General features: G+C 52.4%; 4 protein-coding genes across 4 annotated transcripts; 2 read left to right on the forward strand and 2 right to left on the reverse strand.

Annotated features, from left to right (window-relative positions):
- Positions 1 to 911: 911 nt before the first annotated feature.
- ETH_00021375 (uncharacterized protein) lies at positions 912 to 2,474 on the forward strand (the record flags this gene model as incomplete). The annotated part of the gene is made up of 6 exons (XM_013374502.1): positions 912 to 1,116; positions 1,236 to 1,408; positions 1,466 to 1,540; positions 1,770 to 2,012; positions 2,041 to 2,278; positions 2,425 to 2,474. 6 exons carry the CDS (start codon positions 912 to 914, stop codon positions 2,472 to 2,474), a joined length of 984 nt encoding a protein of 327 aa, XP_013229956.1.
- A 128-nt stretch (positions 2,475 to 2,602) lies between these two features.
- On the reverse strand, positions 2,603 to 2,983 carry ETH_00021380 (uncharacterized protein; the record flags this gene model as incomplete). Its single annotated transcript, XM_013374503.1, has 1 exon — positions 2,603 to 2,983. The coding sequence occupies one exon, from the start codon at positions 2,981 to 2,983 to the stop codon at positions 2,603 to 2,605; it is 381 nt and encodes a 126-aa protein (XP_013229957.1).
- Positions 2,984 to 4,800: 1,817 nt separating this feature from the next.
- ETH_00021385 (armadillo/beta-catenin-like repeat-containing protein, putative) lies at positions 4,801 to 7,640 on the reverse strand (the record flags this gene model as incomplete). Its single annotated transcript, XM_013374504.1, has 3 exons — positions 4,801 to 6,081; positions 6,300 to 6,920; positions 7,131 to 7,640. The coding sequence occupies 3 exons, from the start codon at positions 7,638 to 7,640 to the stop codon at positions 4,801 to 4,803; spliced, it is 2,412 nt and encodes an 803-aa protein (XP_013229958.1).
- Positions 7,641 to 8,632: 992 nt separating this feature from the next.
- On the forward strand, positions 8,633 to 12,937 carry ETH_00021390 (uncharacterized protein; the record flags this gene model as incomplete). The annotated part of the gene is made up of 8 exons (XM_013374505.1): positions 8,633 to 10,039; positions 10,429 to 10,496; positions 10,731 to 10,808; positions 11,032 to 11,263; positions 11,403 to 11,888; positions 11,994 to 12,064; positions 12,258 to 12,610; positions 12,825 to 12,937. 8 exons carry the CDS (start codon positions 8,633 to 8,635, stop codon positions 12,935 to 12,937), a joined length of 2,808 nt encoding a protein of 935 aa, XP_013229959.1.
- Between the last annotated feature and the right edge of the window lie 1,746 nt (positions 12,938 to 14,683).

The following is a 14,683-nucleotide window of genomic DNA, read 5'->3' on the forward strand; positions in this document are numbered from 1 at the left end:
GGGCATTTCCCATGCATGCGCATTTAGTAGCGCAATCTGTTTATTTTTTGGTTTTCTAGTACGCAGCCCATTTATCTGCTGGTATGTGGCGCTCGCGGTGTCTTGAAATGGACATTTCGTTCGCCGCGACCCGCTGCAGACACTAATGCAGAACGAGTTGCGCGATTGGATAAGCTGCCAATTGTACACACGAGAAAACGGACCAAACGAGAAGCCTGAAGGTTTGTTTTGTGCACACAGTGTACAATGCAGCACCGCGCGGCTACCAACTTCAATGGAATTAGCAACAAGCCTTGGGAGTACGCGTCATGGCTTTCGCCGCGCATTTTCTGCAAAAGTCGCCTGCCTTGAGAACTAATTGGCAAGTATATCCAGTTTCTTGGTTCTTGTCAAACCTGACGGCATCTTGCCGTAATTTTACTGTTGGGACTGCAAAGTTGATCGGCAAGAGTTCTGGATACCCGCAGGGGCGCGTCTGAGGTGTACAGGCACGTTGCCTAACGCGCGCACTGGAGCACTGATATGACTGATGAAAATGCCCGAGAAGTGACTGGCTTGACAGCACATGAAGCAAGGACAATTACACTTTGATGATAATGGATCAAATATGGAGTTTTCTTTTGTGGGTTTTTTTCGCGCGTTGCGTTACGGGTTTGTGTGCGCCCGACGGCGCCTCTGGGTTGCAGCGGGGTGACCCCTTCATTCAAGGCACTCTTAAACTCAATGGAAAGACGTACAGGGCCGTCTGCAATTGTAACCAAGGTGACCTCGCCGTCCACCACACCTAGAAATTGCTGAATCACCCGACAGTCTATGTAACGTGCAGGTCTGACTGAAGCGGACCAAAAGCTGGCTGAAGTAGTGCCTATGTGGTACGGTTTCACGGCATTTGCCTCGTATTCTGCAGCTAAATGATGTGTGCGGCTTCGCCGAAACAATTCAGCAACCCGAGCAAGGTCAAGATCCACCAAGACAGGTCCGCAGAAGGCGGGCTCTCTGCGTCGGAAGTGCGGAAAATTTGGGGCCAGCCTTCGGACGCCATTTTTGCCAACGTGTCGGAGTCGCATTTCGCCTGCCTGGATGACAGGATCACGGCTCCATCACTGTACACTCCTGGTGTGTCAGGCAGCTAGGCTGCAGCAGGTTGCTGCAGCAGCATTCAAGTCACCAGCAGGCTGCCTGACTGCGCGAACTGCATCAAAAGCGCCGCATATCTTGTTGAATTTGCTTTTCAGGGGGAGATCTGGGAGAGTTTGCTTTGGCTCTGACAGCCTGCGGGACGGCGCCGAATGATGCAGCAATTCTGCAAATCTTGAATGCGCATGTGGCGGCTTTGCCTGGCACTCGGAAGTTCTATCACTGCACAGATGACGAGGCCCTGGAGCACATGGAGTCCTACCTGGGCCTGGTACTGCTGAACTCGAGAGTCTGTTGTTAAGCTGTTTTCAGCAACTCCAGCCCGCAGGAAGGCCTGGACATGTTTTCGCCCGACCCAGCCACTCAACAAGAAATAATCAAAGCGATTGAGCAGCCACGAAATGTGCGTCAACTCATCGGTCTCAGTTTCTGAAAGGCGCAGCAAACCACTCACTGCTGCCTCTTTTGCTGCAGGTCGGCGACATACATTTCCGCAGCATGATTAAGAATCCTGGCTGGTGGGCGCGGCGGCTCTTGCGCAGCTTTGAGTTGCGCGCAGCTGCAGCAGCAGGCAAAGCCAAACTTGAAAGAAAAGTCTAATTTTCTTTTTTGTTTCTTCAGGTACCACGCAGAAAGAGGTAGACGCATGCGCAGCAGGTGATTTGGCACAGTTCAGCTTTGGCACCTCGGCCTCCTCATGCAAGCAGCAGGCAGCACACCCGACCTTGGTGATAGAATTTTGCTGCTCCACTTCAGGACTCTCCACAGCAGTCATGAAGGCATTCTTCACTGTTTTGTGGGACACAGAAAACCCGAATCAGCAGCGCATGCAGCTGGAGGTGTTGGCGGGAAAGCGGGCGCCGCAGGCTTTCCTAGTCAGTTGCACTTGTGTTCAACTTGCAGTCTTTCACCCGAGTTAACGAAAACAAATGCAAATTCAAACAGGAAATTGCAACAACGGAAGACTGCGAAGCCGCTGGGGTCGCCCCGCTTCTAAGGGCCAGGGGAAGACAGGCTAGAGCTTTGATCAGCCACATGAACGCTGTGAGCGCCCGAAGAAAGGAACTGGCCGCCTTCTTCACAAAAAATGGATTTTGTTCGCTGAGTGCGGAGGAGCTGGCCTCAAGAATGGACCGATACGGTACGGCAAAAGACGAAATCAAAGAAAATATTTGCAACAAAATGTTTCCCTCGTTTGCCCAGGATTAACCTGGCTGGAAAGCACTGGTGAGCCGAGACACACACAGAATAACCCAGCTGCAGCTGTGCATGTGTGTTCGCTTGTAGGGGCCCGCCTGGGGAGGGATTTGCCCTTCTACAGAGTGTCATTCATTTGAATGCTGCGGGGTGGCTTATCGCCGTGGCCTTCAGCTTAGGTCTCTGGCTCCAATTATGTCAAGCAACAGCTGCATGTTACGCATTGCTAGAAACGCAGACTGTCAGCAGCAGCAAACAGTTCAATAGTTCAATCGTCGTCAAGGCCCAGGGGGTCGTTGCCCACAGTGTCCGCCTCCTCATCTTTTCCTGCGGCTGATCCTTTCGCTGCAGCAGCTAAGAACTGCATTGTAGCCTTCTCTGCAGCTTCCAGGCTCCGGCTAATGAGCTTCAGGTCATCTGAGCTCTCCTTGCCTGGGGCCCCGGGCTTCCCAGAGGGCTCTTGTCCACTTGTCGATGCGCCCGAACAAACGGGAACGGTCCCCTCAGTAACCATTTGGCGACACTTGCCATCCAAAAATACTGCTGTTGCAACAACCGGCAAGCCCTGGACCTCTGAAGGAAAGGCCAAACGGCTTTCGGCCGGAGGCCTCCGAGAATCCGAGGGACCCTTAGGGGTGCCCGTAAACATGGGCCAGTCGTCAGACGCCTAAACCTTTTTGACCAATATAGCTCAAATTCTTTCCTTAAAAAATGAATTCTCCTTCAGAAATAAGAGAAAAAGCTACAGAGAGAGCTAACGGGGACCACGTTGACACTGAGAACCAGTTCCGGCTCGGACCTCAAGTGATTCCAGCCCCGAAACCGTGCTCGTTCTCCCAACTTTTGCGACCCTCACTAGTACTATGTGTCTGAAAAATTCGTTTTTACGCGGCTGTTAAGGATAAACGAAGTGTTAGAGATGCAATTTATTGCTGCAGAATGGGGAATTTAGTATCTTCTCAGCACTTTGTCTGGCTACCGTAAAGTTGGAGCTGCTAGTCTGCCTTCTTAAAATGGACATTGCAGTTCCGTACATTATGCCAGAACCGGTAGACTGGACTCTGGCACAGAACTATAATCTAACGCGACAATTGAAGGCAGTTCTGTGGACCCCCTCTGTGGTAGGCGTTCGCATGGATACTTCGGAAATTTGGCTTTGCTCTGCCAATTAAATATCTCAGTCACAAGTTTCAAAAGCCAGCTAAAGGATGCAGAATGAGCTGTCCGGCAAGAGTCGTTCAAAAAGCCTTCAGAGTCGCTAAGGCAATCTCCCAAGCAAACGGGCTCTTCAGTGCATCAACTGCTGCTACCACAACGCTGAAAACGAAATTTGTCGAAAGCAAGCCTGGCACCATGAAAACGTCTTTGTGGGCTGTACTAGGGAAATAGTCACTAAAATTAGCTTGATGTATACATTGGGAGAGGTAAGAACGTATCGAAGTGAATGAAGACTAAAACATGCACTGCCAAACAAGCTGCACCTGAACTCGCAGGCTTTACCGATGCGATAGAACCCTTGAAGTTTGCGTTTGCCGACTCAACAGTCATTCAACGTCTCCCTCACTGCCGCAGTAATTTCACGATGGTGCAAGAATGAGAAATCATGTTTGGTCTGCGCAAGTTTTGCCTAGGAGCCTGCCTGCGGCAGGCACGCATTCGTTTTTACATTTGCTGGGCACTGCCCATTAGCACCTTGTGGGGCAACTACAGAATGAGAAATGCGTGCAGCATGCTTTGAAAAAACCCTGCCCTGAGTTAAAATGAACATTCCCTTGTACTCAGGCTATTGTCTTGGTAAGCAGTTGGTGTTTTTTGTGGAATCGCCGGGTCTCTCCTAAGTGCCAAGCAATAACAAGGAATGCTAGGAAAAGTTAAGACGTAAGCAGAGAATAACAGAAGGTGAAAGATCCTGCTGCCGTTGTGCAATGTGCTTGTAGACACGAGAGCCCGTCGGGTTTGCGAAGTAACAATTTGTCGGATTTTCCGTTCGTTAGTAGCGATACAGAAGTTCCAAACTGCGTCTGTAGCGCTTCTAAAAGGGTTCGTTGTAAAGGCAAGGAAAAACGCGCCAAATGAACAGTGAGAACACAAGCACAGTTTTCAGATTCGGGAACAGAGCAGCAATGAGTTGTCCCCCAAGCAAACACATCCACCGTGATTTTCACGGAGTCGCTGCAGCTCTTACAGCACTGCGTCAGTGACATGTCACGAATCGGCCTTTGCTTCGCCTTCGCCAGGAGGCACGCCAAACACCTGCAAATTCATCCCTGGAGCAAGCATGCAATTCGTGCTTACATCCAGAAAAAGTGACAAAAGCAAAGCAAACCTTCCGTTCAGTCCTTGCGGCTGTGTTACGGCAAGGCGTAGCAGCTAAAGAAACAGTCGGTCAAGCAACATTTCAAGCGGTCGCCAAAAGGCTGCCCGGAGTGCACATCAAGTAGGTCTCTTGGCAGCGCGCCACGAAGTTCAATTGACAAACAGCTGGCAGTTTCCCCCACTGGACAAGGAGGGATTGACGGCGTTCCGTAAATGCAAAAGCTTGCAGGCGAGCTGGTCACTTTTTATGTCCGCTGCATCAGTTAAGTGCTGCTGGCGTACTTGCTGCAGCAGCATTAGTCCCTCATCTCCTGGCATTAGAGAAGTCAGCAGTAGCAGCGGCTTGTGGCAGCAGCAGGAGCACTGCGCCGCTGCTGCTGTAGCGCCACAGCAACCACAAGAGATCATGCCAGATCGTTGCTGTTGCGCTACCTCTGCCAAAAACACAACATTATATATTGCGTTGAGGGCTGCTTCTGCAGCCCGGCCGTCGGCTGCAGCAGCAGCAGCCTCTAGAAGAGCCCACAAATGCCGTAGTGCGCCATGTTGAAGCATCACGAGCAGCTGCTGAAACGTTGCTGCAGTGGTGCATGCGTTGGACACGAGCCACAGCGCCTCTTTGCGCAGCTCGTCACCTAAGTGTGGCTGTTCAAGCAGCATCAGAGCATACTGCGGAATGTTGCACTGCAGTAGCTGCTGCAGTTGTTCACTGTTGCCCACAGCTAGGTTGCTGAGGGCCCAGCATGCCTCTCTGCACAGAGAAGGGAGACTCACACGAATCAGCAGGGCTCGCAGACACCGCAGCACTACGGGGGTCCCTCTAGAGCAACAAGGCTTGAGGGTTTCCTCAGGCGCAAGGCAACCGCCTGCATTGCTGCCGCTCCCGGTGGAGCCGTGTACAGCAGCTGTTGCGCTTGCCAGACATCTCATGCAACAGCAGCTTGACAGTAGTTGCTGGGTATGCCGAGCTGTTCCTGCTGCGATTTGCCCGATAATCCGTAGCGCCGGATGTAGTGGAAGGAGCATGTGCTGCTGTTGCTGCGGGTCCTGCAGCAGTTGCGCCAGTTGGGGGTTACACACGCGACAGCATTTATTTCTTCGCCCTGTCAGGACGTCCAGCTCAAAAGTGCGTGCATTAGCTGCAGCATTCCCTTCTACTCCGTCGGTAGTGGTGGAATCAACAGCGCAGCAACAGCACCCGCTGCTGTGAGCCAGGGCATGCACGACGTGCAGCAACAACGGAGGCGTCTGCAGAAGCAATGAGACCCCTTCGGGCCTCGTTACGAGGCCATCTATAGCCCAGCACACGTCCGCTAGCGTCTCTTGCTGCAGAATCAGCTCGGCGTGCTGCTGCGGTGGCAGCACCTGCTGCGGTGAGGCCTGCTGCAGCGCATGTCTCAGCAACGGCACCAGGGGTGAAAGCAGCTTTGCCTGCAGCACCAAATCATACGAACTCGGCTGCGCACTATAGCTCGAAAATCTTTAATTAATTTACCCAAAAGTAAGTACGACTTGTGCAAACCCTCCTGTGGCAGGCTGACAACGAAGTTTAGATCTCAAGACTTTGCCTGTGAGCTGTGACTCTCTTAGCTAGCAAACTACCCTTTGCGCTGTGCCTGCAGGATGTAGGGGCCGCAGTGAAGGCTGACCTCTGGCCTAGGCGTCCCCCTGCACAGGTTAGAAATGAGCCACACGGCAGTGCGCCATGTCTGGGGGCGTTTGGCATGCTGCAGCAGTAGCAACACCTGTTGGTGCAGCGACGGCAGCAGCGGCTGCCCTTCTAGCTGCGCGCTGCACTGTTGCGGTGCTAAACCCGCTATGCGGTGGAGCTGCTGCAGCAGCAGCTGCTGGAGCTGCGGAGTAATAGCGTGCCGCTGCACAGCTTCCTGCTGCCTCTGCAGCTGTTCGTGCTGCTGCGGCGGCTGCAGCAGCAGAGAGCGCATGTGCTCCTGCAGCAGCTCCTGCGATAACACAATGTCTCTGTACGCAGCGCTGTCGCCCGTGATGTTCCCCAAAGCCCACAGCAGCTGCTCAAAGGCTTCTTCCTCTGTGGGCAAGCCGCTGGTCTCCCGCGAGGCCCCGGGGCTGCCCATGGCTTGCTGCTGAGCCCCCCGCGGCGAAGTCAGGGGGCTGCAGGGCAGCGCAAGAGATTCGGGCGAGAAGCTGAAAATGCTGCAAAAGATGAAACCCAAAGTCCCGCAGCTGACGACAGCAGCAGCGTCCGCGCTGCTGCCACTTCCGAGGTTCGTCAGGCACCACGCGGCTTCCAGCTGCAGCAGCAACACTTGCACGCATGCACGTTTGCTGCTGCTAATGCTGCGCTTCCCTTGCCTGGCGCTGCTGCCCCCGCAAACGAACAATCATAACAACACTGAACAATGCAAGTGAGACACGACTTGCACAGCGGCAGCAGCACAAAGAGACACAAGCAGCAGCACAGTCCAAACAACCCCCGCAGCAGAAGCAGCAGCAGAACTGACCATGAGTGCTTTGCTGTGGTGCGCGAGACAGCCAACAAGGAGGGGCAGGGCACCTGCATGAAGACATGCAGCTATTGGAATCTCTCCAGCAGCAGACAGCAGCTGGCGCAGCCCCCGCACCCCCTTCAGCAGCATCACTACCACTTGGTTGTGCTGCTGCTGCTGCTGCTGTTGCTGCTGTTCGAGTGCGCTTTGCAGCAGCTTCGGAAGGGGCTCCAGGAGCCGCGTGACTTCCTCCAGGACTTCTGGGCTTTCTGACTCTGCCGCTGAATCATTAGGAGGCGCAGAGCAAGGCCCAGGAGAAGCAGGAGCTGCTGCTGCCTTGTCTGCTGCTCTATGGGGGGGTCTTGAAAGCGATAACTGCTCCGTTAGTCGGGCTGTGAGATCGTCCAGAAAAGCAGAGGCAGCCGGGGGAGCAGCATGTCTCTTGCATTGCTCTGGCGAGGCATACAAAGGTAGCATCTGTTGTAGCTGTTGCTGTTCTGCTGCTGCTGTGGCTTTGTGCAGCATCGAAGACGTGACGCAGAAGAGGCAAGCCGCGCTCGCGAGGTTGAAACTTGTGCTCCTTTGAGCAAAGCGGGAGACAGGCAGATTTCCGTGTATATTTCAAAGAAATTGAACAAAAAAAGATGTCTCGGTAGAAATAATGCGGTTTGGGGGCTTCACGCGGAGCCATTTCCCGCAGCAAGCCAAAAGGACCCCCTCCTCATTTCTCGATGTGCTGCCGACGATTTCCTTGATTCCGATACTGTCTTTGATGCTGCAGCTCCTTCCTTCAGCTGCCGCTGCAGAGCGAATGCAAGACGGCTGTCTGCGTCTTCTCGGTGCTGCTTGCTGTTGCTGCCGCTGCAGTTAGTTCAGCTTGCTGCCGCGGCTCATCCACTGACTGTTCACTGTATCTAAGAAGAGTCATGGATGCGGCAACAGCTGCCGCGGGCATACTGCTGTTAACTGTGTGGTTTGGCTTTGCTGGATCGCTGGTTCGTCACAGCTAGCAGCTGAATCGAATCCAGTGAGTTTTACGCCTCCCGCAATCTCCAGCTCCTCGATGTCTCGCCAGCTGGAATTTCAGGGCGTTATGTTTCGATCTAGGATTTTTTGTTTCAGATCTGAAGCCTGAAGCATAGATTGGAGACAGGCCTCATCGGTGTGGCACTCCGTGTCTTGGGGGCTATTGGTGTGGAGGGTTCGCTGCCAACTCAGCGGTTGGCTGCTGCGACTTTGCGCAGCGTGCTTGCTGCTGCACAGCTGCTGCAGGAGCCACTGTAGCCGAAGATGCTGCTGCAATTTTGTTCCTGCATGAACAACTGGCTTTTTTGAGCCTTTGAAGATTCTCTGAATGACTAGAGGCTTTTGTTTTATTAGCCTGTAGTTCCATGCTGCGCCCCACATGGCAGCTGCAATAGGAGCAGCAAGTGAAGCAATAACAGGGGCATCAACCGCTGCAACGGCATCTTCAGCTGAGGCATACGGGCAAATTTTATCAAGCGTAGAGCGGCAAAATGGGTAAAAAAAGAAGACGGGAAGCTGCCGCAGCAGAAGATGCTGCTGCAGCTGGCGCTGCTGCCCCAGCAGCTGCAACAGTTCGACGGGGCACTCTGCTCCAGAGTAAGCTGCAGCGGCTAATGCCATCTACCACATCTGCAGCGCTAAAGGCGGAAGCTCCGGAGATGGTGCTGCCTGTAAGGGGTCTAGATGGAGTATGGACAGCGCCAGGTGACCAGCAGCAGCAGCAGCAGCAGGACGAGCCGCAGCAGGAAAAGAAAAGCTCCGGCAAGGAAAAGAAAGTGAAGCGTCAGCAGGCCAAAGGGGCAACAAAGTCAAGTCGAATAAAGGGGGATAACACTTCAGAAGATGTCCTCAAAGGCAGTGCTGCGGGCAGCACTGGCAGCAGTCGCAGCAGCAAGGGGAAAGCCGAAGAGGAGATAAGCGAATCTGCCTGGGCAGTGGTTCGCAGCTGCAAAACACTGCAGCAAAAGAAGCAGCAAATGGCAGCAGCAGCAGCACGCATCATGGCTTCTCCGGAGCGCTCCTTTGAGGAGTTGGACATATTTTTTGCCTTCTGCAGCCACAGTAGATCCGCTGCCCAGACCGTAACAGCTGCAGTTGCAGGTGCAAGTAAACAAACTGAAGAGCAGAATCAATCTAGAAGATTAAGACTTCAGGAGCTGCTACAGACGCGGCAGCTCGCAGTGCTTTCCCTTGCCGTAGTGCTGAAGGATATACTGCCGCGACACCGTCTGACGGCAGCAGCAGCTGCAGAAACAGCAGCAGCAGCAGCAGCAGACGCAGCCAAGAGTGGCAATAAGAATTCTGCTTTGAAGGCTTTTCGGCTTTCGAAAGATGTCGAAAAGCAGCAGCAAGTGGAGCAGCAGTTCATCCGTACCCACCGCAGATTCGTGCTTCTCCTGCAGCAGGAGTTGCAGCCGCTGCTGCAGCGGAAGCCAGGCTCCTGCTGCAGCAACAGTGACCTCCTATGTGCTGCATCAGCAGCAAGAGCAGCCGCTGAGGTCGTTTCTGTGCTTCCGCGGTTTAATGATTCGGACACTTCTTTGCTGCAGCTGGCTGTCAAGGCCGCAGCAGCCGCAACAGCAGCAGCGACGGAGCTGCAGCAGCAGCAACAGCGAGGTGACAAACTATCATGGCGGGAAAAGCATCAGCAGCTGCTTCAGGAGGCAGGCCGCAACATTACTGAAACCCTGCAGCTAGTCGTGGCAGAGGACAAGGGGCTGCAGACAGCCGCAGCAGTTATTGATGCTGCTGTGCAGCAAGCGACAGCAACTGCGTTGCAGCAGCACCACCAAACTTGTAAAGAGCAGCAGGACTGGGAACAGATAAGATATGCGAGGAGTACAGCCGCCGCAGCTTTAGCCGACGTGGCTCTCAAGATTGAACTCAGGAAGAAGCTGGTAACAGTTCAGCCTGGCTCTTCTGTCCACTACTTGTGCATGCTTATTTAATCCTTCGCGCTTGAGTTTTGTTTTCAGTGTTCCATATCTCAAGTTTCCTCCACAGCTGTCGCTACTCGAATCCCCTTCAGTCCCTGTGTGGATCCCTCACTTTGCTCTAGTCTTTTCCTGCCTATTTGCGCGCCTCTACGTCTTCCTGCCTTGCCTCTTGCCGCATGTGTTTCTTTTCGTCCACTTCTTTTGCGTTTTCCACTTCACTGTATATGTATTGATTCTTTGTGTATCTTTCTTAAGGAGTTCAGCAAGGGTTTGGGCTGTGGCACTTGCGACAGCGTGTCAGTGGCTACATTTTAAAGCCGAAAGTCCAGTGTTTGTGATATGCGGGTCAGAGCGATGCTGAGAGGGACCAAATAGATCACAAAGTAGACGGTGCTCTGCGCCGAGACCTCCAGGCGAGGCAAGCTCCACCCTGATTGCAACTTTTGCAGGAGCTGCCGCTGTTCCTGCTGGTCTTTCACATTCGGAGTAGTTTCATATTTTGAATGAACTGAGTTTGATGGGTTAGTCTTTCTGTGGTGTAGGTATTGCAGGATTATGCCATTTCGAATTGAGTTTGATGAATTGGTCTTTCTGTGGCAGGATTATGCCATTTAGTTGGCTCATAGCTTGTGTGGCATGTTCTGTGGCTCAGCTCCATTAACGCAGACTTGAAATCCTTGAAACAGTTCGAAGGAAAGATTCTGCAGACTCTCTTTGTCCTCTACGCTAAGTAAGCCAGGGCGGCAGCAGTAGTTTCAAGGAGCGGCTGCCGACAGCAGCGTCAGCGCTGGCAAAAACGGTTGTTGCTGCTGCAAGAGAAAGAATAACAGCTAGGGCGTACAAGAAACAGGATTCGTACGTGTCTTCTCTTCTGGTTGCTACGCTTTTGTGTCTTCTTCATTTTTGCTAGAGGCTGCTGCATGTTCTTTGCATATGCCATGCTGCTGCTGCAGGACTCTGCGCTCCCCCGAGGTCGCAGGGGCGCCGTTAGTGTTGGCATCGTTGAGGGGTGTGTGCACACTCGGCGATTTCGTTAGGGATGACTTGCTCCTGGATTTTCTACAGTTGCTGCGCGAAGCCGCAGCATCAAACTCTACGCGGCTTCTGCATCTTGGACCTGCAACGGCGGTGGCTTGGGTCCTGGTGCCGCTGCTGCTGGCACGAAAATTGAGAACATCTTTGCAGGTATGGGCTAGCTTGGTCGCTAACAGTGGTGCTGCTGCAACGAACAAAGCGGACCGTGTTTAAGAGGAGCCTGTTTTAATTTCTAAAATGAACGGTATAACAGTTTGTTATACTGCCTGTGCAAACCCTACTGCTGCAGACCGATTACTTTTGGGCAGCCGAGTCCATAATAGCTCTCTTGATAAATGCCCTCCCTCAGTTTGCTGCTGGGCAGAAGGGCACTCAAGCAGGAGCAACGCCAGATACTGTTCTTCTGTCTCTAGGGGGTGGTGACGGTACATCCTTTTTCAGCAGCAGGAGTCGTGGCTACAACAGCAGTAACGACGTGGATGCTGGTTTTGCCCGCAAGTTGCTGCGAGCCTTTGAGCTTCTGCAGCAGACTCCTCAGCTCTGGGGAGGTGGAGGGGCACAGCAACAGCTCCAGACGCAAGCGCTTCGCGACGCAACCACATCCCGGGGTGCAGCTGCTATTCGCGTAGACGAGAATTTTGGTCTGGCAGCCGGCAGCAGCAGAACTAGCACAGGAAGCACGGCATATGCACAGGCGGTTCTCCAGCTCGGAGATGCCTTCTTGTCTTGCGCTCCCCTTTCAGACATCTCTGTAGGCAGGCGGATCGTTCAAAGGGTATGCTTGTGTTTGCTGTAGTGTTTGATCTTCTCCCTCTCGTTTTCGCATGGCCCATTAGTGGCAAGACTGTTTTTATCGCGCTTTTTTCTGTGTGTGACACAGCTGCTGCGGCAGCTACAGCAAATGCCACTTCTCTGCGATGCGGTTACACCTGAAGGTGCCACCGGTGCAGGGTAAGCTTCCAGAGTGGCATCGGCAGCAGTGGCAACACAAAATGATTATGGCAGCCACAGCAGGACGATTATACACATATTGGCCGTTTAGCTGAACCGTGTGAAAACTTGTGGGTCATAAGCAAAGAATGTGACACTGCCAGCACGTGCAGGCATTTTGCTCACGGTACTTTTGCTTGTATTTGTCATGCAGAACCTCCCTTCACTTCGTGCTGCTGTTACTTACCGCCAGCTGTGACCCGCAGACAAGCGATGCTGCGTTTGCTGCACTCGGTTTGGCGGATGAGCAGAAGCGTCTGCTGCTGGAGAAGCTTGAGCCGCAGCAAAAGCGCAGGAGGATGCTACTTGAAGACGCTGCATCCGCAACAGAAGCAGCGCAAACTCACTGCGCCGGATGTGCAGCAGCTGACTGCACAGCCACGGACCTTTGCTGCTTCTCTGCTGCAGATGAGCAGTTCATGTTACAGCAGGTTTTCTTGCACACACCGCAGCCACCACCATTAAAGTTTGAGCATGCTGCGGATAGAGCTGCACCTAAAGATACAGGTAGAGCGGCAAGAATTGCTGGCGTGACTCAAAATCGCCACTCTAAAACTGTGACAACCGGAGGGGCTCCAGTTACAAGGCAGCCGCAGAAGCAACCAGTACAAATAGACGAGCAAGAAGCGCAATGCATGCAGTTGCAAGGACATTCAAAGCAGAACATGAACCAGCAAAAGGAAGGAAGCGGCAATGGACGACATTGTGCCTCGTTTCGCAGGCGCCAGCGCAGACGCGCGGCAGCAGCAGCAGCAACAACAACAACAGCAGCAGCGGAAGCTGCTGGTGCAGTGGTCGTTGGTCTTGACACCCCCGAGGGTTTGGGGCCAATAGACGAACGTTCTCAGGTAGCACCCTGCTGTCCTGTTTAACAATGCAGTACTCATGAATTGCAGATTCGGAGGAGCTTAGTTGGGATTTACACTTGATTGTGGTACTCAACAGTTTGAAGCAGACGTTGGTGGCCACCATGAACGTTGAAGGCTCTAGCAGCGCATAATTCTTTTGCATCTTATTAGCATGTAGTGGTTGCACTCCAGTCAAGTATGGTTAATTGGAAAGTGTGGTGGAATGGAAAAAGACGAACTTAGGGGAAAACTTAGCATACGAAAAGGGTAACTGCTACGAAGCGCTTGAAGCCGAAGGAGCGGGCGCCGCAAAGGGAAGACCATTATCAATGTAAAGGCAAACTCCGTGCGTTGCGCCACCATAGGCATATAACTTCGCACTGGAGGTCAAACTGTCACACGAAGGCGCGCCTTTAGTTGAGGAGCTTGCACAGTGCTTTGGAGAAGTCCAACATTTGCGATCAGAGCCTTCCATAGTTGTCTAGTATCAGGCTGCGCGTAGCGGGTTCGGACAGACTTGCCGGCATTGAGGCCATTTCTATGATACCTTAAGTATTGGGCGAAATGCTACGGATAATTGTCAACAGACGGGATGAACTAGTGAAGAAGGCCAAGCGGGGGCATCCCTCTCCGGTGACAATAGCGGGCACAGGAGGAACGTACACAATAAGGGACATTTCAAGCAACGGCACATCAGCCGGCTAAATGAGTCGACATCGCACTATAAGAAATAGCTGGAGAAATCTCCAGGACAGTGGGTGGGGTGAGTCAAGACGTAAAGGGATACAAAAATCTTTTCGCGATGTCCCTATGTTTCTGTTCCTTGATGAGAAATACTTTCCCAAACATGAGGCTTCTCTTTCCCTTACGAAACTGAGGGTGCCTTCCGTTGTACCTCATTTTCACACAAAAAAAGCTTTGTTTAAATTGCGCCGGGCAGTATTTGGGGGGAATGCGTCACACTTATCACAAATGGCGAGGCCGCAGTATATCATCAGGACTGATCAACAGCGGTGATAATAATTGGCGAAACAGCACTGCAGCTTCTGCTTTACTTGCTCAGTAAGCAGGCAAATTACGATTGGAGTGTACGAGTTGGACCCGACTGTTCAATTAGAGCAATCCATAGAGGTGTCTGCCACAGTGACGGCCTATTGACCGTCCTTTTAGTGCAGTGAAGCCGTAACCAATGGTGTTGACACGACAAAACAAGGGAAAAGCATCCCTGTGTTGGGAATGAATTTGCTAAACTATGATAAAACATTCAGGTTTTGTAAAGCAGTGCACTTCTACGACAAGAATACTACATGCAGCTTGACAGCAGCGTTCGTTCCGTGACGTGATTCCAGCTTTTTTTGTGGGCAGTAGTTTGGCAATTTTTACGCGTGATACTCGAACTTGGCACTTCGCTCTAGTGAAAGCTAGGGCAGTCTCACGAAGCCAATGAGGTTTTTCTAGACAGTATTTAATCGCGTAGTTTGCCCGATATTTAGCAAAAGTGGAGATTTCAGTGACTCAAATACGATAATGAAGTTAACGACGAATATGACAATGAATTTCATGACGAGGTATTCAGCCATCTTATGAAGGCATTTACTTCTGTTAAGCACACACCGAGTTGGCCAGAACTTGACCCAGCAGAACTCTACAATACGACTGCAGTCTAGGAAGAATATTATCACAGCGGAAATTCGTGCATGTTCAGGAATACCCGAAAACTCGGTTGTGTTTC

Source organism: Eimeria tenella, genomic scaffold, assembly GCF_000499545.2.
Source record: "Eimeria tenella Houghton genomic scaffold, Eth_scaff21, whole genome shotgun sequence".
Lineage (NCBI taxonomy): Eukaryota > Apicomplexa > Conoidasida > Eucoccidiorida > Eimeriidae > Eimeria > Eimeria tenella.